The sequence below is a fragment of the Rhinatrema bivittatum genome, chromosome 2, assembly GCF_901001135.1.
Source record: "Rhinatrema bivittatum chromosome 2, aRhiBiv1.1, whole genome shotgun sequence".
Lineage (NCBI taxonomy): Eukaryota > Metazoa > Chordata > Amphibia > Gymnophiona > Rhinatrematidae > Rhinatrema > Rhinatrema bivittatum.
In genome coordinates, this window is record NC_042616.1 from 400,769,259 (window position 1) to 400,794,527 (window position 25,269).

Genomic DNA, 25,269 nt, shown 5'->3' on the forward strand with positions numbered 1-25,269 from the left:
ACAGATAAAACCACAAAAACAGGCACGAAGCATAAGAACATAAGAACATAAGAAAATGCCATACTGGGTCAGATCAAGGGTCCATCAAGCCCAGCATCCTGTTTCCAACAGTGGCCAATCCAGGCCATAAAAACCTGGCAAGTACCCAAAAACTAAGTCTATTCCATGTAACCATTGCTAATGGCAGTGGCTATTCTCTAAGTGAACTTAATAGCAGGTAATGGACTTCTCCTCCAAGAACTTATCCAATCCTTTTTTAAACACAGCTATACTAACTGCACGAACCACATTCTCTGGCAACAAATTCCAGAGTTTAATTGTGCGTTGAGTAAAAAAGAACTTTCTCCGATTAGTTTTAAATGTGCCCCATGCTAACTTCATGGAGTGCCCCCTAGTCTTTCTACTATCCGAAAGAGTAAATAACCGATTCACATCTACCCAATCTAGACCTCTCATGATTTTAAACACCTCTATCATATCCCCCCTCAGTCGTCTCTTCTCCAAGCTGAAAAGTCCTAACCTCTTTAGTCTTTCCTCATAGGGGAGTTGTTCCATTCCCTTTATCATTTTGGTAGCCCTTCTCTGTACCTTCTCCATCGCAATTATATCTTTTTTGAGATGTGGCGACCAGAATTGTACACAGTATTCAAGGTGCGGTCTCACCATGGAGCGATACAGAGGCATTATGACATTTTCCGTTTTATTCATCATTCCTTTTCTAATAATTCCCAACATTCTGTTTGCTTTTTTGACTGCCGCAGCACACTGCACCGACGATTTCAATGTGTTGTCCACTATGACACCTAGATCTCTTTCTTGGGTTGTAGCACCTAATATGGAACCCAACATTGTGTAATTATAGCATGGGTTATTTTTCCCTATATGCATCACCTTGCACTTATCCACATTAAATTTCATCTGCCATTTGGATGCCCAATTTTCCAGTCTCACAAGGTCTTCCTGCAATTTATCACAATCTGCTTGTGATTTAACTACTCTGAACAATTTTGTGTCATCTGCAAATTTGATTATCTCACTCGTCGTATTTCTTTCCAGATCATTTATAAATATATTGAACAGTAAGGGTCCCAATACAGATCCCTGAGGCACTCCACTGTCCACTCCCTTCCACTGAGAAAATTGCCCATTTAATCCTACTCTCTGTTTCCTGTCTTTTAGCCAGTTTGCAATCCACGAAAGGACATCGCCACCTATCCCATGACTTTTTACTTTTCCTAGAAGCCTCTCATGAGGAACTTTGTCAAACGCCTTCTGAAAATCCAAGTATACTATATCTACCGGTTCACCTTTATCCACATGTTTATTAACTCCTTCAAAAAAGTGAAGCAGATTTGTGAGGCAAGACTTGCCTAGGGTAAAGCCATGCTGACTTTGTTCCATTAAACCATGTCTTTCTATATGTTCTGTGATTTTGATGTTTAGAACACTTTCCACTATTTTTCCTGGCACTGAAGTCAGGCTAACCGGTCTGTAGTTTCCCGGATCGCCCCTGGAGCCCTTTTTAAATATTGGGGTTACATTTGCTATCCTCCAGTCTTCAGGTACAATGGATGATTTTAATGATAAGTTACAAATTTTTACTAATAGGTCTGAAATTTCATTTTTTAGTTCCTTCAGAACTCTGGGGTGTATACCATCCGGTCCAGGTGATTTACTACTGTTTAGTTTGTCAATCAGGCCTACCACATCTTCTAGGTTCACCGTGATTTGATTCAGTCCATCTGAATCATTACCCATGAAAACCTTCTCCATTACGGGTACCTCCCCAACATCCTCTTCAGTAAACACCGAAGCAAAGAAATCATTTAATCTTTCCGCGATGGCCTTATCTTCTCTAAGTGCCCCTTTAACCCCTCGATCATCTAATGGTCCAACTGACTCCCTCACAGGCTTTCTGCTTCGGATATATTTAAAAAAGTTTTTACTGTGAGTTTTTGCCTCTACAGCCAACTTCTTTTCAAATTTTCTCTTAGCCTGTCTTATCAATGTCTTACATTTAACTTGCCAATGTTTATGCTTTATCCTATTTTCTTCTGTTGGATCCTTCTTCCAATTTTTGAATGAAGATCTTTTGGCTAAAATAGCTTCTTTCACCTCCCCTTTTAACCATGCCGGTAATCGTTTTGCCTTCTTTCCACCTTTCTTAATGTGTGGAATACATCTGGACTGTGCTTCTAGAATGGTATTTTTTAACAATGACCACGCCTCTTGGACATTTTTTACTTTTGTAGCTGCTTCTTTCAGTTTTTTTCTAACAATTTTTCTCATTTTATCAAAGTTTCCCTTTTGAAAGTTTAGCACGAGAGCCTTGGATTTGCACACTGTTCCTTTTCCAGTCATTAAATCAAATTTGATCATATTATGATCACTATTGCCAAGCGGCCCCACCACCGTTACCTCTCTCACCAAGTCCTGTGCTCCACTGAGAATTAGATCTAAAATTGCTCCCTCTCTCGTCGGTTCCTGAACCAATTGCTCCATAAAGCTATCATTTATTCCATCCAGGAACGTTATCTCTCTAGCGTGACCTGATGATACATTTACCCAGTCTATATTGGGGTAATTGAAGTCTCCCATTATTACTGCACTACCAATTTGGTTAGCTTCCCTAATTTCTCTTAGCATTTCACTGTCCATCTCACCGTCTTGACCAGGTGGACGGTAGTATACCCCTATCACTGTAGTCTTCCCTGACACACAAGGGATTTCTACCCATAAAGATTCAATTTTGTATTTAGTCTCATGCAGGATGTTTATCCTGTTGGACTCTATGCCATCCCGGACATAAAGCGCCACACCTCCTCCCGATTGCTCCTCTCTGTCATTGCGATATAATTTGTACCCGGTATAGCACTGTCCCATTGGTTATCCTCTTTCCACCAAGTCTCTGAGATGCCAATTAAGTCTATGTCATCATTTACTGCTATACATTCTAATTCTCCCATCTTACTTCTTAGACTTCTGGCATTAGCATACAAACATTTCAAAGTTTGTTTTTTGTTTGTATTTTTATTCTGCTTTTTAATTGATAGGGATAAGTTAGAATTTTTTAGGTCAGGTGAGTTTTTAGTTACAGGCACTTGGACTACTTTTCTAATTATTGGAACCTCACTATTGGGATGCCCTAATTCTAATGCATCATTAGTATCCTTTAAAGATACCTCTCTCCGAACCATGCGCTGCTGAGCGACTGTCGGCTTTCCCCTTTGTTCTAGTTTAAAAGCTGCTCTATCTCTTATATAGACTAGTAACAGTGACTTGGATAAATGAGCAAGGAAAGCCCCCTGATTAGCCACATCCAATCAGATGTGTCCGGCCACAAGTGCCTGATGCTACAGTGCTAAGTGGAATTTTCTTATAAAATGACATACCAGAATTATGAGAGGCAGATTGCAACAGACAACAAGAAATGTTGAGAGCAGAAGACATCAAAGAGAAGGACCATGACAGCATGGATACATGCCTGCTAAAAGAACCACTGGGCATTCTTCACAAACTCTACATTAGGTGCAATAAAACCTAGTAGAAACTCAGTGTCCTGTTTTAAAAAATACAGTGCTAGCCCCATTAGGATAATAGCAAGGAGACATGAAAACTTTGCTGATAAGTCTTCTGTGGATCCTTATTTTGTCTCCTCTTTATTTTGCACCTAGTAAAGCGGTCTGACACTAGGAAGTGCCAGTTCTGGACCTTGTTTTACAAGCTGAACAGTCTGGGGATGGGTTCCAAGGTGGTGGACTGGATTAGAAACTGGGTGAGTGATAGAAGACAGAGGGTAATGGTAAACAGAATTCACATGGAGGAGAGAAAGTGGAGTGCCTCAGGGATTGGCCCTGGGTGCCAGTTCTGTTCATAAGAATGTAAGAAATTGCCATACTGGGTCAGATCAAGGGTCCATCAGTAGAGCAATTCTCTAATGTTCAACATCTTTGCAATGATATTGTGGAGGGATTAAAAAGGAAACGTTTTCCTTTTTGCAGATGACGGAGATCTGAAACAGAGTTGACACCCCTGAAGGAAAAGAAAGAATGAGAAGTGGTCAAAGAAAGCTTGAGGAGTAGTCAAGTGGTCAAAGAAAGCTTGAGGAGTAGTGTTATGTTTGGCAGAAATGATTCAATGCAAAAAAAAAACTGCAGAGTCATGCATTTGAGGTACAAAAATCAAAAGGAGCTGTACATGAAGGAGGTTGAGAAAATGATGTGCAATAAAGAGTAAAGAGACTTTGTGGTGAGAGGGTCCAAATATCTCAAGGTAGGAATAAAAGGTCTGCCAGAGTCACCGGTATGCTAGGATATATAGGGAGAGGCATAACCAGTAGAAAAAAAGCAGGCAATAACTGTTGTTGGAGAGACATCAACTGAAATATGCTGTCCATTCCTCCAAAAGGGGTATAAACAGGCTGGAGGTGTTCAAGAGAAAAGCTACCAAAATACTGCGGTGTCTGCAACACAAACAACATGACATGAAACTTAAGAGGCTTAAATAGGTATATCCTAGAGTTGAAGTTCCCCAACCTTTTCCACAAATAATATGCATGAGATAGATTTGCATGCACTCCCTCCACTGGCATTAATTTGCATATGGAAATGTATAAGCTCATCTATTCAAAGTGAAAGAAGCTGGACCAGGCAGATTGGATGGGCCAAGGTGGCTTTTATTTGCCATCATCAGCGATACTATGTTTTATCTTCAGGGTTACACTTGATTACATGCATTCCTTTAAAATGTTTTGTTAGCTGCTGTGGTCTGTTTCTACTGCAGCTGGTCGATGAAATGGTTCAGCATGGCCTAAAACTGTGGCAGGGACGGGACCTTCACCCAAAGAGTCTACACTGCCGCTACCACAAGGGAGGGCAGTTTTATATCCTGAGCAATGTGCAGCCAGAACAGATTAGTCTTTTGGTTTCTTTTCATACCTAAATAGTAATGGATAACCTGCTGTGATTTGGTCTAGATTGCTATACAATGAGGCCACATCATGAAGGTACTCAGACCTGGCAAGAAAATATTATTCAAATAGTTTCTGCCCCTTTAATTGTTTTTAAAGTCAACCTAGAGCTCCAGCAAAGCACATGGATAAAACAGAGCAGATTTCTGCTAAACATACATTAAACTACTATGGTTTGCATCTTACTATGTGCATTAACAGCATTTTACAGTACCAGCCCTCTAAACTGAGAATAACTCACTAATACCCAGGCAAGTCATAATTTTCATCATCAAAGCTGACAAGAAATTCCACTACATAACTGTCAATTGTCAATGCCATAAAAAGCCAATATGAATGGATGAAAGATACAATGCAGATGCCTAAGATGCACTGTTCCCTCTAAACTATGTGAACGTGCATGCACACAGCTCATGAACCCTGGGCCCACAGCAGAACTTAGAGGTAGATTTTAAAAGCCCGGCACGCGCATCAATGACGGGATGTGCGCACAAGTCAGGCTTGCGCTTGTCAACCAAATTTTAAAAGTGGAGTGGAGAAGCAGGGGGCTATCAACCAGGGAAGCCCGGGTTCAGATCCCACTGCTGCTCCTTGTGATCTTGGGCAAGTCACTTCATCCTCCATTGCCTCAGGTACAAACTTAGATTATGAGCCCACTGGGGACAGGGAGTTACCTAAAGTACCTGAATGTAATGTGCTTTGAAGTGCCTGAAAAAGCAGAATATAAATACATATCTCCCATAGCACGCACATCTCACTCGATTTCAAAAAGGGGTGTGGTCAGGGTAGAACATGGGAGTTTTAGGATGTTGCCAAGAGATGTGCACGGAAATATTTATGCATGCCCAGGTCCACTGCCATGTAAGTTTACTTCTGCTATGGAGGAGGTATTTTTAAAAAAACAGACATTTTAGAGGGGTTTAAAGGGTCTGGAGTAACTAGGGGGAGTGCAGGTTATTAAACCAGGAGGGATTGGAGGACCTGACTAGATGAATTGGTGAAACTGATCATGGCATGGATGCATGCCCATTTTAAAATACCCTGACTTACACAGTAAAAACCCAATTCACTCTGCTGTATGTACGCACACCCTGGCTATTTTATAACGCTGGTTATAAATGGTCAGGTATCTGGGCACACACCAACACACACACTTCAATGTGTACCCGCACACTGTTTTGAAAGTTACCATCCCTGTGCACAAAGGATTCCTGTTATTATTTGTATTATACTGGCTAGTAGCACATAAAATAAACTCTGCTTTATCAAAAATTACACAAAAGTACATTTTTGTGCACGTAGCCTCTCAAAAATTAGAGGTAAAACTGCTAAGATGGCTACTTTTTAATAACATCTCTTTTATGAAAACAAGGTACATTCAATCAGTGTACGGGTGTATGATCACAAGTCTTTAAAAATAAAATAATCAATAGCAGTGAGCTTTAAATGTTATGGTCCCGTGCCATGCCCCGGTCCCTCCACCTACCTCAGGGCTGGCCCGGGCCGCAGGAAATTCTCTTCGGCCGTTTAGGCCTGACCTGGCTCCTGCCGCAGCGTCTCCCTCCTCGAGGGAGACGCCGCCGATCCTCCGTGGCTGGTCCCGCCCCCTAGGCACACGCGCGCGCAGGGGCTCTGGGGTTTAAAGGGGCCAGCGCGGAAAAACAGAGCACAGCCCTAGGGATGACGTCAGATGCTGCAGGGTTATTTAAACCCTGCAGCTGGCTCTAAGCTTTGCCTTGCAACTTGGTTCCCTCTGTTTAGAGCTCCTAGTTGCTGCTTCGGATCCCTGATCTGGTCTTCGACTTCTGACTCCTGGTTTTTGAATCCGGCTTCCGTCCCTGGACCTCCGATTCTGCTTCTGGCCTTGGCTTGGTTTTCGGCTTCTGACTCCTGGCTTCCGACCTTGACTCGTCCACTGACTTCTGGCTTCAGCGTCCGTCCCTGGCTGGACTCCGGCTTCTGGCTTCTCTGCATCTACAGGTATCCGATTCTTCGCCCACCAGGGGACCTCGTCTAAGTCCCAGCAGCTCGGGTCCCCCCGGGCTCCTCCCGGGGGGACCACGGGCTTCCAAGGGTGAAGCCTTCCGGGGCCATCTCCTCAGCGCCGCCTCCCGGCGGTGACGTCCACTTTGGGTCCCCAAAGTGCATCACCATCCGTCTCAGCCGACTCAACGGTCCACCCTCCTAACATCAAATGAGAGCACTGGACCTTTTAGGACATGGTTCACCTGAGCAATACTACTCTCCTCCAGTATATGACTCACTCACTTTTCAATCACATATTCAGAGCACATTGTAATAGATAACTCCTTCTGTATCTTAATGCTAAATTATATGCCTTGTGAAAGTGACTCAGAATACTAGCATTGGAACAAGATTGGCTCTTAACTTCGGCAGTCCGTTATCCCATTGCCAAGGAACCCTAAAGTAGACTGAATGCTCATCATAACCATACTTGTGTGGCGCCAGCTCAATTGCTCTGGTCTTTTTCATGAAGAATGTTCCAGCAATGGGAGGTTCCCAAGAAGCAGTGTCACTTAGGAGTGACAAGGGGTGGTCTGTCCCCTATAGTGTAGGTCAGTAGAGTAGAACTATAAAGGGTACATCTACCAATCTGAGGAGTTCTAAAACAATGGGTGATGATGGGAGGAGAGGTCTTGGAGGGAGCCTGGGGAGAGGCAGCAGAGCGGCTGGGCGCTGCCTCAGGATTCCAGCTGGATCCATAGGAGAGGGGATTTCCTTCCTGCAAGCAGAGTGGAGTTAACAAGGAGATCCAGCCCCTGGACAACAGGCAGAGGATTGGCTCCTAGCAAGCCAGCCATCTGTAGGTAATTTTTGGTACAAGAGGAGGATTCTCTAGCATCCTTTTGGAGGTCTGAAGAGTCAAGGACTTTTCTAAAAATAATAAGGGAGTTCAGTATGGTTTGGGAAGTGAAGTTAAAAGTTTGAGGACCTGTGTTCACCTTTTTTGAGATATTTTGGAATTTAAGAAGAGGTCTTGCCTTGATTTTCTATATTGGAATGCCTCCATTTTGTATGCTGACTTTTGATTCTTCTCAGTAAAACCTATTTTTGTTTCGAATACAAAACCCAAGTGTGGACTGGTTTATTTGTTGAGTGCAATCTTCTTAAAACCCTACAGGTTATCCTGTCCACATCACAGAATGTGTGTTCCCCAACCGTGCAACGAGTAGGTTAGTACCCAGCAGGAATTGGAAGTGCAATCCCCCACTCCCTTCCCAAAGGGACAGCAGTTTATATTAAAATCAGATGTTCAGTTAAAATGATATCTATACTATTATCTTGATTCACAATCTCCAAGAAGGAGTTTATAACAGTAATAAAATAATTTATAAATGTGAAAGATGAGAATGAAAGAGCTGATAAAAAGAATGATCAGAGGAAGGCTAATGGACTTCAAAATCATGCCTATTCTTATAGTGAACTGACAGGCTAAGGGTCTCCCAGCTTCCTCTCTGGATCTGAGCCCTTCAAATATGACATTTCCAAGAAAGGACCTTCTTGCCACTATTGCTGAAACCTTCAACTGAAGCTATAGATAATTATCTGTTTTATAAGAAGCAACGCCCTGCTATTGATATGAAGGCATTCAGCTGCCACCATCATACAACATAGGACTGTCCTCAAGGCTTCTCTCATTCCATCTCATCCATTAATATACATTGTTAGATGAAAGAGAAAACAGAAAGATTAACTACTTTTAGTACTCTCTTTTTACATGGCACCCTGACCAGGGCACTGTAGAAATATAATATCGCAAAACAATAGTATAGCATCAATAGAAGTGCAGCAGTGGGCATTTAGATTACTGCAACTCTCTTTACCCAGGACTCCCATTCAGACTATTGAGAAGTTGTGGCGGGTGCAAAACTCTGCAATATGAATGATTTTGAATGGCACTGTCACCCAGTTAGGCCTAGGATTAATTTTAAATTGCTTATTTCGGCTTTAAAACATACTAAGAGGTAAGGGGCATATTTAATTGAAAGATAAGATACCCTGGGAAGAGCCCACATAGACTTTAAGAAGTGAATTTTCAAAGGGGTTCCTCGCGCATAGATAGTATATTCACGTATAAGTGACATACGCACATATATGCTATTTTATAAGCATCGAATGTGTTCACATTTTAGGTTTCACACACATATTTTACCAGGAAAAAAAGGGGTAGTCTAGGGCCTTTCCAGGGTGAGGTTCAGAAGTACCCACAGAAGTACCCACAGTGATCCTGGCCGCTTCCAGCGTTATTACCTAAGTTACGCTAGAAGAGTTAGGTAGGTAATAACCAAAGTTACTCTGCAAGCGGTCGGGATCTCTGCGAACACTGATCTTGGCATAGAGAAGAGGGATGCTTTTGGGAGGTAACAGTGGGTAGGAAGGTGACAGCCAGGGATGGGGAAGGGGGTGACTGGGGTGGGGGGGGGGGGGGAGAAGCTGGTAATGTACTTTTTGGAACCTTTCTACTTTCTAATATTTACACATGCACACCAGGTTTTGGGTTCCGCGGCATGGGGAGGGGGATAGGCATTGGGCCAGGAAGTCCACAACTTTTTTTTTTATCCTTTGATATGCTACTTACCCTGATATCTCTGAAGATATCGGGATAAATAGCGAGTTATCCAGCCAAACGAGGCAGGATAACTTTAGGCCTAACCAGCCATATTCAATCAATGGCCAGTTAGGGTTGAAGTTATCCGGTTATATGTAGCAGAATAATTCTAAACTAGTATATCCAGCCGGAAGTTTATACCGCTAAATATACTGGACAAGTTATCCGGCTATCCTTAGACAGATAACTTGCCCAATAAAGGCCAACTGAAAATTGGCCCCAATGTGTTTAATGTTACCACCTTTGTTGCAGCTTCTCAGGAAATGTGGGCTACACATTATGTAAAGTAAATTAAATTAAATAATATGATCAAGAGAAAGCAAGTTGTTATACAGGACCAGGTGGTGCATTCAGGTCCAAAGAAGGAAGGCAGCTCCCTGCACTGAAATGAACCCTGCCAACCAATGAAAAGCACTGAGGGTACCCCTATCCCAAAAAATCCCAAAAGGAAGCACCACCTCTCCAGCAATCGCACCACTGAGGGTCCCTGGCTGCCCACCTAGGCTTTCTAGGCAGAAGGGAGCAGCAGACACCACTGAGGGACAAAAACGGGGCTAAAAGACAAGACCAAAATGGGCACTACCTACATATTGGTGAAAAGTTATTCCAGAGATGTGTCACTAAGAAAGAGAAAACCCAAGCCATAAGGAAGCATTCAGCATGCAGAGCAAAATGCATGACTGGGAGCAACGTTATGAAATAGGACTGGAATGTTCTAAGAAGGAACTTACGTGTAGGTCACTTGTCTGTTTACAAAATTCTTCATAGTCCTCGTCAAAATCAGTCTTCTTCTGATCTAGGAAATTATAATGCTTGCTCTTCATGGTGGCAACAATGGCCTAAGCAGAGGATGGAGCATAAAAGAAAGTGTATACACAGTTACACTTCATGGAAACGAGCACAATTCACCATGGACATTTCCAGTGAAAAGAGATAAGAGCTGGCAATATCTTGTAGAATGGATATTTACAGTCAAAACAGCCAAAAAAACAAACGGGCCCAATATTCAAAGCAAGCTCAGTGCTATTTAGCACCTAAAAAGAGGCCGCTGAATAGGCACCTATGATCAGCGGCCACTGCTTCGCCATATAAGTCCCTTATATGGCTAAAAGTTACATGCACAAAAAGTAGGCATGTACTGGGCGGATCGGGGGCGGAGCGAGTTAGAAGTATAACTTAGACCAATATTCGGAGTTAACTGCATACATTTATTTCTAAGTTTAAACGCTCCATAGAGCAGGTCTACACTTAGCCGTGTAGACTTATCCAACAAAGTGCACACATATACGCGTATATTCCACAGCTTTGCCGTGCCACTGAATATACAGCATAACTTAGCCGGATTAATCATATCCGGTTAAGTCACTTAATCGGTCAGCACTGAATATTGGGCCCAAGCATGTATAAGGCTTTACTTGGGAAGGGTAATTTTCAAAGACGGGGAAAGTCTGTGGGTACTTCTTACGCGCAGAATTTCCACACATTTTCAAAGCGAAAGCACGCAAATACTTGGGCTTTGAAAATTTTCGGAAAGCATGTGCACAAACTCCCTCACACAAAGTTACACCTGCTCCTTGTGGGGTGTAACTCGTTCATGTGGATTTACAGGCATTATTTTTTAAAACTGAAGGAATGCACATAAATCCGAACTTTTGCCCTCCCCCCACCCCCGGAGCTCCTCTGTTTTGCATGCATAAAAGTATACATGAAAACAAGTTACGTGTATACTTTTTGCATGCAAAGACCAGCACATTTTTGAATGAGCAATTTATGTGCATAAAACAGTGTATTATGCGTGTAAATTGCTTTCAAAATTATATGGGGATTTCAAATCTTTTTCTTTTTGCACTTTCAACGAAGCTATAACTGCCTTTTAATGCTGTTAGTCAGGATGGTGATAAAATGCAAAATATTTACTGAATTAAGTCTGGAAAAACAATTTAGGGTTTTGGGTTTTGGTTTTTTTTTTGTTTTTTTTCATTTTATCTTGCTGTCAAGTCAAAGCTTTGTATATATTTTTGTTCTAGTAAAACGGATTGAACGTGCAAAACAAGAAAAAACCTTTTATGCAAAGAAAACATGGGCCAGAGGCAAGAAAGCTAGGATACATGAAATCTGTGCTACATGCTCCACATTGAAGTATGTTGCATCAGTTCTCATCTGACAGCGGAAAGAAAGGGTAAAAGCAATCCTCAGATCCTCATTTCACTGCATGACCAGCCTGTTGGATTTATTACCTCCCACTGCTCCTGCATTTGTGCCGCCTGTGCAGGCAAAAGCACACAGTAGTTAAATTAATTGTTAGCTGTGCAAGGCTAACCAGATTATCATTTTAAAATTTGCATCCCAGTGATTCTGCAGAGTTACAAACACAGGGGAAGATTTTAAAGCCTGCGCAAGGACGCAGATTTGTTCGCGCAACCTGGCAAGAACAAATCTATGCCTGATTTTATAACATGCGCGCGCAGCCGGCCCACGATCCCAGGCACAGTGGCAGGGGTGGCAGGAGTGGCAGGGGTGGGGCGTGGCCTGGAGGCTCAGGCCACGCCCCACCCCTGGACCGTCCCAAACCGCCCACGCCCGCCCCTTTTTGCAAGCCCCAGGCGCGAGCGTCCCGGGGCTTGGTCGCGCCGCCGAGCCTATGCAAAATAGGCTTGGCGCGCGCAGGGGGGTCTTTTAAGGGTTACGCGCGTAACCCTTTTAAAATCCGCCCCAAAGTGAACAACAGACCAGCATTACTTGTACACATATTCTTGGTTTAAAATAACTACTTTATATATGTCTTTTCTGCTGGCAAATGCTTCCAAGGTGTATTATTTTCCTATAACATAAAAAAGAAAGACTATTTTATGGAGTGTGACATTCCTTGCAGCTAAACATGACAAAACGAAGCCAAGGCTACAGTTTGAATTTCACAGCCTTATCCAACAGTACTCGGCTTTGAATAGAAGTTTGTCTAAATGTCTGTGGAGAAAGCAGTTTTCCTTGAAGTGTACCTGAAACTTAGTTGCCATAACTTCCAGTCCTTCGATGTTGGACTCTTGTAGGGCTGAATAAGTCGTAATAGTATCAAACATATGGATTAGCTTTTCCAGGCGTCTCTGGAAGGTATCAAATTTCCCAAAAATGTACACTTCACTAAAATCAAACTGTCGCTCGGATGGATTTTGTTCCAGCGCTTCCTTGGTCTTGTGAAATACATGCTGATAGCACTAGAGTATAAAGAAGAGGAAGAAGGACACTCGTTACACACTCCATTTTTAACAGTCAGATTTTCTACAATAGACAGTAATCATTCACCTAGTTTGTAGATGGAGATGGTACCGGAAATGTAAGGCACATGGAAAAAGAAAAAAGAACCACATCTAAGCCAACCTGAAACCGGATTTGAACATCGACAGGGAATTCTGTGGTAACACTTGATCCATAAGATAAGAAAGACACCAGCAGTCCTTGTGACGCCTATGGCTGTAGAAAGATACCATCTCTTCTCCTCTTCATTCCTTCTGCAATAACTTTGTTATGATCTTTCCAATGGCTGGAGATGGCAAATCATCAATGGAAGCCGTTACTGAAAAACTCAGGACAGTTTAAGTCTTAAGAGGCAATTTCAGCTGAGAGGTCCCCCTGGTTGACGTTCTTTGGATGATTCTACGACGATGTTAATTGTTGGGGGAGTAAAATTGTTCTTATTTTTTAAATCAAATTTTATTTTTATATAAAACTTAAGTGTGATTTTTGTAGAAATTTTCAGTGGAGGGACTTTGCTATTTCCTTTCCAGGTGGGACAGAGAATGGGCTTTGGAATAGCCAGGGAACTGACTCAGGCAGATCTCTCATAAACTTCTTTATTTAATGCCAATAAGCAAAACAAAAAGCAGCTCTGCTGTTGTTCGCAGTTCACAAAACAAAGGCAGAAATACAACTTATAGGTCAGCAGTGTTCTCTTTCTCTAGGCTTCCTTCTCTCCCCTGGGCCCAGCTTCCTATTCCCTTCTTAGGAACCTGCTCTCAGGGTGCGACTCCCTTCCTGTCTGAGGCTGAAAGTGCACCAGGCTGAATGCCTGGTCCCAGGCTTTTAAGGAGGGTCTAAAGCAGCGGTTCTCAACGCAGTGTGTCGCGGCACGCGGGAAGAAGTAAAGGCCATGCATGGATGCTGCTGCTGCAGAAATTGCATCTCAAGGCTCTCCCGGGCCCCGCTACGCTCAGCGGTTTGCCTGTGCTGCGATCATCACGGCACAGGTCAGCTGAGAATGTGGCCGCCGGGATTTCCTGCTGCGCGGCTGTTGGGGAAAAGCCGTTCATCAGCTGCCCGGACATGGAGCTGAAGATCGATGCTGGCTGTTCACTTTGCCAGGGGCTACAGGAGTACGGTGCCGCTGCCCCCCCCCCCCCCCCCCCCCGGTCTGGCTCTGACCTCCCCTTCTCTCGCCAGTGCAACACCAGCAAGAAAACATAAAAATAATAATAATCAAATTGCAAATTGCAAAAAAAATAAAAGGCATTCAAACACTGCACGGAGCGGCATTAGCCACAGAGGCATTCACGGAGCGGGATGCCAGTGGCCAGTAGTTGGTGTTCCACCTTCACAGAGTGGAAGGATGGAGGGCTGCTATCTCAAAACATAAAAAAAATAAAAACAGGGGTGGGTAAGAGTATGGGGTAAGGGTGTGGCCTGCTTGTTACAGCGGTTGCTACCCCTAATTGAGCTGGACGTTCACTTGGATGCAGTTACGGCGCTGCTCTCTAAATTGGTGGTGGGGTGGAGGGGAATTAGGGCTGGAGGGTACTGGAAGCCAATAGTAACAGGTGGGAGAGAAAAAAAGGGGGGAAAAAATGGATAAAGTGCGTAGCTTGCTGGGCAGACTAGATGGGCCTGGAATGCCCTTCCGGAGGAAGTGGTGAAGTCTAAAACTGTGAACGACTTCAAAAGGGCATGGGATAAACACTGTGGATCCATCAAGTCTAGAGGGCGTGAATAAGGAGGAGGCATTCAAACACTGCACGGAGCGGCAGTAGCCACAGAGGCATTCACGGAGCGGGATGCCAGTGGCCAGTAGTTGGTGTTCCACCTTCACGGAGCGGAAGGATGGAGGGCTGCTATCTCAAAAAATAAATAAATAAAAACAGGGGTGGGTAAGAGTATGGGGTAAGGGTGTGGCCTGCTTGTTACAGCGGTTGCTACCCCTAATTGAGCTGGACGTTCACTTGAATGCAAATACGGCGCTGCTCTCTAAATTGGTGGTGGGGTGGAGGGGAATTAGGGCTGGAGGGTACTGGAAGCCAATAGTAACAGGTGGGAGAGGAAAAAAAAGGGGAAAAAATGGATAAAGTGCGTGGCTAGCTGGGCAGACTAGATGGGCCGTTTGGTCTTCTTCTGCCGTCATTTCTATGTTTCTATGTTTCATTTCTATGGGGAGAAGAAAAAGCATAGAATTACATTCTAGGCTGACTTCTCTGTGCCGTTGTAGCAGCAGAAGCAATCAGCTGAGTGCTGCCTTCTTACCACTGCGGGGCCGGGAGGTCATTCCTGCTGCAGTTTCTAGCCTGTCAGGACTCTGCTTTTAATAGCAGCATACCAGCTACCTAGTGCTATAGCTGCCATGTGTGGTGGGGGTGGGGTGGGGTGCATGAGTGAGACAGAGAGAGTGAGCCAGCATGTGTGTATGAGAGAATGTGTGTGTATGTGTAACTAAGAGAAAACGTTTGAGAGCAAGATGCTACTCAGGAAAGTCACTGGTGTGTGTGAGAGAAAGAGATTGGTCAGGGAGGTGACTGGTGTGTGTGTGTGAAAGAAAGAGACATTGGTAAGGGAGGTAACTGGTGTGTTTGTTTGAGGGAGAGAAAGAAGATATTGGTCAGGGAGATGACTGATATGTGCGTGTGAGAGAAAGATATTGGTCAGGGAGGTGATTGGTGTGTGTGAGAGAAAGAGATTGGTCAGGGAGATGACTGGTGTGTGAGAGAGAGAAAGTGTGTGTGTGTGTGTGTGTGTGTGTGTGTGTGTGTGTGTGTGTGTGAGAAATAGATTAATCATGGGCCCTAAGGAAGAAGAACGTGAGGACAGAGCTTCAGCAGCCCTTGCTGCTTCTGGTATGTGCTATTGGCCTACAAGGGAAAGGAGTAGGAGAGTTACTGGAGAGGGTAAGTAAAGGTGGCTTTTTAAGTTTATCTTTCTTGATTGACTGCCATTTTAATTATTGGGTATTATGTGATGTGTCTGCTGTTAGAAATATTTTATTGGTATTTGGAGAATTTTTAATTTTGAAAATTTTTAATGTTTGGATGTTATTCCATTTATCAGCTGTTTTGAAACATTTATTATATTCTAGTTTTAGAATTATTTTATATTTCTCGAGGAATGTATAAATATAAATGTGGAGACAAAAACTGAACTGGAAGCAGCAAGAAGCCAAACTCTGTATGCAGTGCAACAACGCAAAAACAAAAGCATTAGCTTTATGGTCACTTTATTCTGGTTTTGGTGAGGGTCTGTCTGTGTTCTGCATGTGAGACCCAGCTAAGGGTGTTCTGCAAGCTTGTAGTTTCTTGGTAGGCATCTATAGCAGCTTGGCTTGTTCTGTTTTCCTAATAGGAGGTGTATTGGTGTTTAGGGCCTGGTGTAACTTTTGCAATGCTGCCTTTTCATAGGTAGGGTTATTACTGTTTGAGTTCCATAATGCAGGTGTAACTTTGTGCGCATTAGTTTGTGTACATTATTGTAGATCCTGGAAGTCTGTTAGGTGCAATATTTCTGTTTTGCACAGAATGCAGAGTGGCTTTTTTGGGTTTCCATTCCAGTTTCTGTTTCCATATTTGTAATTTGTGGTCTTTCTCTTCTTGGTGAAGGTTGATTCTATGTATGTGACCGAGGTGAAGTATTTTACTAGCATGTAGGCATTTATATCAATACTATTTATTGTGTTTTCTCAATAGAACATACAGTGGTGGTAAATTACTGGTTTTCATAAGGAGGGCTATTGCACCTGGTAGGAGAGAGTGTTTATGTTGCTGTTTCTGAGATGACACCAGAAATATCTCTTTTGTATGGTAAATTGAATGGGGAATGTCCTGTTCTGTAGCCATTGTTAGGGGTTCAGGGTGGATCCTGTAGATACAGAGTATATATTTACTTTTAGCCCTATGATGGTCATGTATTCAGTGTGTCACGCATGTGAGAACCATCTGTCAGGTGTGTCCCGACAGAAAAAAGGTTGAGAACCACTGCACTAAAGAACAGAAAAAGCCAAAATTAAAACGGAATATTGCATAGTAATAAAAATGTATGCACAGCAGAGCAATCACCGTTTCCAACATTTCTTAGGGTGGGTCCAACATGTGAAGGTAGCAGAAGATCAGGGAAAACTTGAGAATATGTGGAAAGACTAAGGCTAATGGGAAAAATTCAATGCACAATGTTTACCAGTAAGTCAAGATGAAAATCGTACAGTTCAGCTACTAAGATGAATTCATCTTGGACAAAGCAGCCGGAGCAGTCCATTGGCTGTCTCCATTTTACAGACAGCATGCAGGTTTATTGGCAAACTATAATTTTTGTTTTAGCATAGCTTATAAAATAAACAAAAAATGTATGTTTTAGTTTGCCCATCTGTCTGTCTGTTACACTGAAAAGCAGGCAGGTGGGCAAAAGAAAAGATAAGTGGTGGTGGGAGAACCACTGGCAGAGCAGAGTAGTGGGACTGGGAAGGGCTCCCATGCTCTGTCACTCAAGGGGAAGCAGAGCCGGAAACAAGTTAAGCAGCAAGGCTGACAGACCCCACCAGCTGAAGATGAGATGAGATGCAGCCAAGCTGGTGTGTGGATAGAAGAAATTGAAATACTTAATATCTAGGTCATAAAGTTTGCTCTTTTAAGTTAACAAGCAATTCAAGACTTCTTTTAGCCAGCATCCTGCCAACTAGACAGCCGGTCTCAAGCCAGTGGCCATAGATACAGCAGGCCAGGACTCTACCAGGGAGAGCTACAAGAGCTGTGGAGATGCAGGTGAGCAATGCTATTCCTACCCTTTGGGTACTGAGGGCTTGGCTGCACCCAGGGAATCCCTCATTGGTCACATTGGAGAACTGCCCCCACAGTCCACCCTGTTTAAAGCCTGTGCCTCCAGAAACTTTCAGCCGCAACAACGATCCTGATCATGATTCCGAGTCTGAGCTTCCTTGGATCCTCCCAAAGCTTGTTCCTATATTCAGCCAGTGCTCACCTGGACCCTTGTCTCTCCTAATCTGGTTTGTGAGTGCTGCCTTGAGTCTTCTCTGAGTTGTCAACCTACAATCTTGTTTGCCTTGTAAGGAAGTTATTCTGTAACTTCTGTTGTTTTTCCTCCATGAAGTAAGCCAGGATCTTGTTGTATTTGCAATGTACTTACTTGAATGAAAGCACTTTGGGAACCCTGAATTGTTATGCCTCATCCTGGGTTTGTCATATAAGGTATACAGTATTGCCCCATGGCCATCTACATCCTGGTCAGTCCCTGACACCTGTTAAAAGATTCAGCCACTGCCCTTTAATTTGGGATAATTCAATTTTGCTATGAAGAGCCACAGTTTTACCAAGGCTCTTGCATGAATTCCAGATGCAAAAGTTTAGACATCACTGATCTTGTACTAATTCTTCAGTGTGGGAGAGAACACAAACCACAAATGTCAGCTCCGCCTAGTGAGAATAAAGCGTCTCTTTAGTATTGTTTTGGATGACCGTCATTTATAACTGCAAGACTAGTATCTAGTGACTATTGCAAAACATATCCCTGCTTCACGAATAAAGCATGCTTAGCCAGAGGGATAATGCAGTGTAAAAGATGGTATTTGATCTTTAGTGTCTTGAAACTGAAACCTTTGGAGAAAGAGTCCATATACATATCCATATACAATAAGAGCTAACAGAAATTGTGCAGAATAAAGGGCCCTGACTGGTCAAGTGTACAATGAAACAGATGAACCTCTGGTGCTCAGCTGCTCACCATGGATAAAAAGTATTAGCACTTATTGAGATATAACACATATCCATCTCTCTCTGTTTGTCTCTCAATGTGTATATTTATATATATATATATATATATATAGTGAAAAAAGAAGAAAAGGCAATGTAAAAACATAAAGTATTCAATAAATTAAACAATATCTAATTACAAAAAATGCACACTAATGCATCATTTTATATCCCACTTATTTAAAATTATTTATTTAAACAAAATTTCAAATATTTTTTACAAAAAAAGCACACACAATATATATCAAAAATCTCACTTTGCATATACACTATTCAAAAAATGACTGAAGGCGCTATACTTAAATAACAATTATCATGACACTAGCTACAACAAATACTATTCAATGTCATATACAAAGTGAGGGAAAAATCCTCTCCCACTTACATAGATAATGCTAATTGTATTGCAAGTGATAGCCACTGCAAGCACGACTGAATGTCCAGTTCAAACCGGAGAAAGATCCTCTGACATCAGCACAGCACTGAACCTAAAAGTGCAGCGTTGAGTATTGAAATGCAATTGTTCAAAAAATTCCCCGACAAAGGCCTTTTTGTTTCGCCCAACGAGGCTTCATCAGGGGGTCTATGTTACATCAAATCAATGTCCTCAGCGTCTGTATTACAGAGATCTTAGTGCCACAGCCAACATCAATCAATTATAATTTGTCACAGAAAGATTTTATCCTCAGCGTCTATGTTATAGAGATCTTAATCCCGCAACCATCATCCAATGTAAATGATCAACAAAAGTTTTTATCTGAGCCTTCCTCTCGCTGTCACACGCATATACACATTCTCACCCATGAGAAACACACCAAAGTGCCACCTTTGCATACCATGTGAGCATTCTTTCCATTATATTTCCTCTTCATTTAACGTCATTAAGAGGCAATTTTCAGTGGGCTCTTGACAGTACATGTTAAGAAAATAAAATCAGTCATTAGCTCTTGTGAAAATGGCGCTTAAATATGCTATTTTTGTTGTACAACACCCACAATGACCAACAAAGCCAGCATTTTGGGAATGCAATCGTCTAGGGCGCCATGAGCGGGGGGACGGGGGGGGTGCCCAGGCCACCACCAGCAACACCCATCCCGCCGTAGATGAAGGGAGTCCCAGTACGGCCATGGATCCCATCTCTCCCAGACAGTCATGGCATGGCTGGAGCGGTCTCCCTCTCACCTCCTGGTCCCCCCTTACCTAAAAGAAGAATCCCTGGTAGTTCAGTGGTGGCCCGGAGACTCCAGAGAGTCTTCTTTTAGGTAAGGAGGGCTGCAGGGGGAGGGAGGGGGCCACTAGACCACCAGGGAATGCTTTTTGGGTGGGTGGGAGGGGTTGATACAGCGGGCATGGGAGGGGGTTTTTTGCCCAGGCACCATTTGTCCTAAAGCTGGCTCAGATGACAACACTCACACACACACAGACACATATATATATTTATATGATAAGCACAAGCTATAAAACAAAACTGTTCTCTTTAGTCTTTAAGTACATAACTGGAATAATATAACATAATAGAGTGCACATCTCTGAGTCTTAAGTTACCTGGTTAAGCTTAATAGCAGCTTTCAGTTTTTCCACAACTTTCTCCTGAGGCTGGTCCCAAATAGTGGTAGTTTTGTTGCTGGTAATGTAAGATTTACATGCTGTTATCATCTGGTTTGTCACCTATGATGTAAATAAATAAAATCATGAGTCAAGAAAGAATATTACATGTGTCAATAGTTTTCTTAGGTTTACATTTATAGGCATGTCCTTCAACAGCAGGAAATAAATTAACCTGCAGTACCAAAAATCTACTACCAAGAGTTCCTGCAAGTAGCTTAGCAGTCTCTACTAGAGGCAACATTTTCAAAAGTTGAATCTCACAAGAAATGTATCATGCATAGTTCCATGACTATGGAAGCCCCTAATAAACATCAGAGACGGCTGAGGGGGGATATGATAGAGATGTTTAAAATCATGAGAGGTCTTGAAGGAGTAGATGTGAATCGGTTATTTACACTTTCGGATAATAGAAGGACTAGGGGACACTCCATGAAGTTAGCATGTGGCACATTTAAAACTAATCAGAGAAAGTTCTTTTTCACTCAACACACAAACTCTGGAACTTGTTGCCAGAGGATGTGTTTAGTGCAGTTAAATAGCTGTGTTTAAAAAAGGATTGGATAAGTTCTTGGAGGAGAAGTCCATTACCTGCTATTAATTAAGTTGACTTAGAAAATAACCACTGCTATTACTAGCAACGGTAGCATGGAATAGACTTAGTTTTTGGGTACTTGCCAGGTTCTTATAGCCTGGATTGGCCACTGTTGCAAACAGGATGCTGGGCTTGATGGACCCTTGGTTTTACCCAGTATGGCATATTCTTATGTTCTTATGAAACAGGGCGAGCTTAATCAATATGCAAGCTAGGCAGTCACCATAATTTAGGGGGTGGCACTCCTACACATTTTGAATTGAATTTGTTTCATAAGGCTACCACCTATTGCCCCTCCAATGGGGCCAAAGAAAATAATAAAGAGCCACTGTTTACCATCTCCCCACACCGTCCTCCACCACAACTAGCTCTTGCTGCAGCTGCTGGGGACTTATGAAGTGAGAGCTTCATTAAAAAAGGTGGAAAGAAGGCAAAACGATTACTGGCATGGTTAAAAGGGGAGGTGAAAGAAGCTATTTTAGCCAAAAGATTTTCATTAAAAATTGGAAGAAGGATCCAATAGAAGAAAATAAGATTTATTTATTATTTTCATATACCAACATTTGATCTGAGATATCACATCTTTACATTCAGGTACTGTAGATTTTTCTCCATCCCCAGAGAGTTTATAATCTAAGCTTTTATATCAGAGGCAATGGAGGGTAAAGGTCACAAGGAGTGATAGTGGGACTCAAACCCTGGTCTCCTGGTTCATAGCAGACTGCTTTAACCACTAGGCTATTCCTCCTCCCAGCATAAGTGCTGGCAAGTTAAATGTAAGACATTGATAAGACAGGCTAAGAGAGAATTTGAAAAGAAGTTGGCCGTAGAGGCAAAAACTCACAATAAAAACTTTTTTAAATACATCTGAAGCAGAAAGCCTGTGAGGGAGTCAGTTGGACCGTTAGATGATCGAGGGGTTAAAGGGGCACTTAGAGAAGATAAGTCCATCTCGGAAAGATTAAATGATTTCTTTGCTTCGGTGTTTACTAAAGAGTATGTTGGGGAGATACCCGTTCCGGAGAAGGTTTTCATGGGTAATGATTCAGATGGACTGAATCAAATCACGGTGAACCTAGAAGATGTGGTAAGCCTGATTGATAAATTGAAGAGTAGTAAATCACCTGGACCGGATGGTATACACCCCAGGATTCTAAAGGAACTAAAAAATGAAATTTCAGACCTATTAGTAAAAATTTGTAACCTATCATTAAAATCATCCATTGTACCTGAAGACTGGAGGATAGCTAATATAACCCCAATATTTAAAAGGGGCTCCAGGGGTGATCCAGGAAACTACAGACCGGTTAGCCTGACTTCAGTGCCAGGAAAAATAGTGGAAAGTGTTCTAAGCATCAAAATCACAGAACATATAGAAAGACATGTTTTAATGGAACAAAGTCAGCATGGCTTTACCCTAGGCAAGTCTTGCCTCACAAATCTGCTTCACTTTTTTGAAGGAGTTAATAAACATGGGGATAAACGTGAACCAGTAGATGTAGTGTACTTGGATTTTCAGAAGGCGTTTGATAAAGTTCCTCATGAGAGGCTTCTAGGAAAAGTAAAAAGTCATGTTATAGGTGGCGATGTCCTTTCGTGGATTACAAACTGGCTAAAAGACAGGAAACAGAGAGTAGGATTAAATGGACAATTTTCTCACTGGAAGGGAGTGGGCAATGGAGTGCCTCAGGGATCTGTATTGGGACCCTTTTCAATATATTTATAAATGATCTGGAAAGAAATACGAGGAGTGAGATAATCAAATTTGCAGATGATACAAAATTATTCAGAGTAGTTAAATCACAAGCAGATTGTAATAAATTGCAGGAAGACCTTGTGAGACTGGAAAATTGGGCATCGAAATGGAAGATGAAATTTAATGTGGATAAGTGCAAGGTGATGCATATAGGGAAAAATAACCCATGCTATAGTTACACAATGTTAGGTTCCACAGGGTCGGCTTTGTCAGCCACTTTGTTTATCGTATATTTATTACCTTTGTGTCATTTGTTAACAGGTTTAGGCTTGATATATTATATATATGCGGATGAAATCCAGCTATTATTTCCAATAGAAAGTAATATTGAATCTACTTTTAAAATGGTGAATATGTATTTAAAAATCATTAGCCAACTCCTTGTTCAAATGAAATTGGTTTTAAATATAGATAAATCTGTATTTATGATTTTAGACAGGAAAAATTTTAGTCAAGAAAGAAAGATAATTACCTTGGAGGATCAAACATGTTTTAAGCTAACAGATATAACCAGAAATCTTGGCCTGATTATTGATTTTGAACTAAATTTTAGAGCCCACATATCCAAAAAAGTAAAAGAAAGTTTTAATAAACTAAGATTATTGAAATGTTTAAAACCAGTGCTTTCTCAAAATAATTTTAGGTATGTTTTACAGACTTTATTGTTCTCAGGCCTTGACTAATGCTGGGACTTCCTAAATCAACTTTAAGGCCTCTTCAGGTGATTCAAAATGTAGCAGCAAGGATCTTAACAAATACAAAGAAAAGAGATCACATCACACCAGTCTTAAAATCATTACTCTGGCTACCATTGGAATATAGAATCAAACATAATACCCTATGTATAATCCATAAAATCATACATGGAGACAGAACAAATTGGCTGAATACGGCTATCAAATTACATGTACCGCAATGAGAATTAAGGTCAGCCAAAGGATTATTATCAGTACCCACCGTTAAATCGGCGCACTTAAGCGAAGTGAGAGAATGAGCCATATCAGTCGCAGAGCCAAAGCTTTGGAATAATTTACCATTAGAACTCAGAATGCAAGACAATCTAAAAAGATTCAAGACCTTTACTGTATGATCATGACTTCCTTACTGTTATTCGGTCAATAATATTCCATCACATAGATTATTGCAATGGCCTTCTTGTAGGTTTACGTAAGACTACTTTACAGCCTATTCAACTTTTACTTAATGCCACTGCTCAACTTGTTTCTCATACGAAACAAACTGAACACATTTCACCAATCCTCTGTAAGATGAATTGGTTACCTGTGTCTGAATGTACTGAATTCAAAATCATTATGACTGTATTTAAACTTCTCAATGCAGATACTCCTCATTGGTTGAATGCTCTGCTTCGGATCTATAAACCTACTAGAGGGCTTAGATCATCTCAACTGAATCTATTAGATGTTCCCTCCATGCGACAAGCACGTTTATTTTTCACAAGAGAGACGTCCTTTTCAATTGTTGCTCCATCTTTATGGAATCTCATTCCATTTGAATTACGTTCTCTGGACATTGTAAAAAAGTTTAAAAGGCTGTTGAAAGATTCTTTACTTCATTGTGCTTTTAGTATTTTTTGAGACGTGTGATAACCTTATTAAGTTCTGAGGCTCACTGTAAGGCTTGATGTATTAACCTAGTTCCAATCCTGTAACATCTAGATTGACTCCTGTCCCAAGGAATGATATATGGGATATTTCCATCCTTGTAACATCTTGATGGAATTTCTTTGAACATACGTGAATGGTATGGTTTCTATGAAACCTAATGATATTTGTTAATGACAGTTGTTTGTCAAGTGAATTCTCTTTGTTTTTTTTATTATTATGTATGTCTTTTGTAAATCGCCCAGACCTTGTTTGTGTAGGGCGTTTAATAAATTTTAGTAAAATGAAATGAGAAAAAAAAGTTTAATCTGCTCAAAATGGGGTTCCACTAGGGAAACAGTTCCATAAAGAGGGGGCAAACATGCTTAACCCCTCCCCACCCAAGAAATACAACATATTTAGATAGGCAGCCACTGACAAATTATCAATACCTAAACCTTTAGAGAACTGAAGGCAAGACTCTTACGCAAACCTCTCTGCAGAAAAATTAGAATGATCAGAATATCTGCCCACCAAAGCAAGACTGAAAGATCCTTGCAACAATCCTCAAAAAATACCAGATCCAAACACAGGTAAATATATAAAAGTCCAAAAAGGAATGGTAACAAATTCTCTTGGCCAGCAAAAGATGAATGCAAATCTTTTTATGATGAATAGCCAGATAGCTTTCCGAAAATAAAACTTATAATCCGAGTTGACGGTCTCCCGACATGGACCATGTTTCAAATAAACTGCTTCAGCCTATTCATCAATAAAAAGATTTGATTTCATCATTTGCTGGACAAGTGAATTTGTTACCATTCCTTCTTGAACTTTTATATATTTTTGGGTGGTCTGGTTATCCATTATTTTCCTTTCTGAGATCCAAACATAGGTCAATAAAGTGGAAATTTTACAGGCTTCCAGCAGGATAGAAATCACTGCAGAAGAATACATCTTCCTGTGCAACAGTGACCTTTCAAGGGCCAGGCCATAGGATAGAATGGATCCGGATCTTCCACGAGAATTGGGCCTTGATGTAATAGTGTAAGGGTATTGGTTGTTGTGCAGCCCTCCTGCTTGCAGGGCCCTCACTGGGCTG

General features: G+C 41.8%; 1 protein-coding gene across 1 annotated transcript in view; it reads right to left on the minus strand.

The window, feature by feature from the left end:
• DNAH5 (dynein axonemal heavy chain 5) overlaps window positions 1–25,269 on the minus strand; it is a 640,276-nt gene that overhangs the window by 486,089 nt on the left and 128,918 nt on the right. The window contains 3 exon segments of the mRNA XM_029590044.1: window positions 10,331–10,438; window positions 12,596–12,811; window positions 20,153–20,275. Coding sequence (XP_029445904.1) covers window positions 10,331–10,438; window positions 12,596–12,811; window positions 20,153–20,275 — 447 coding nt within the window.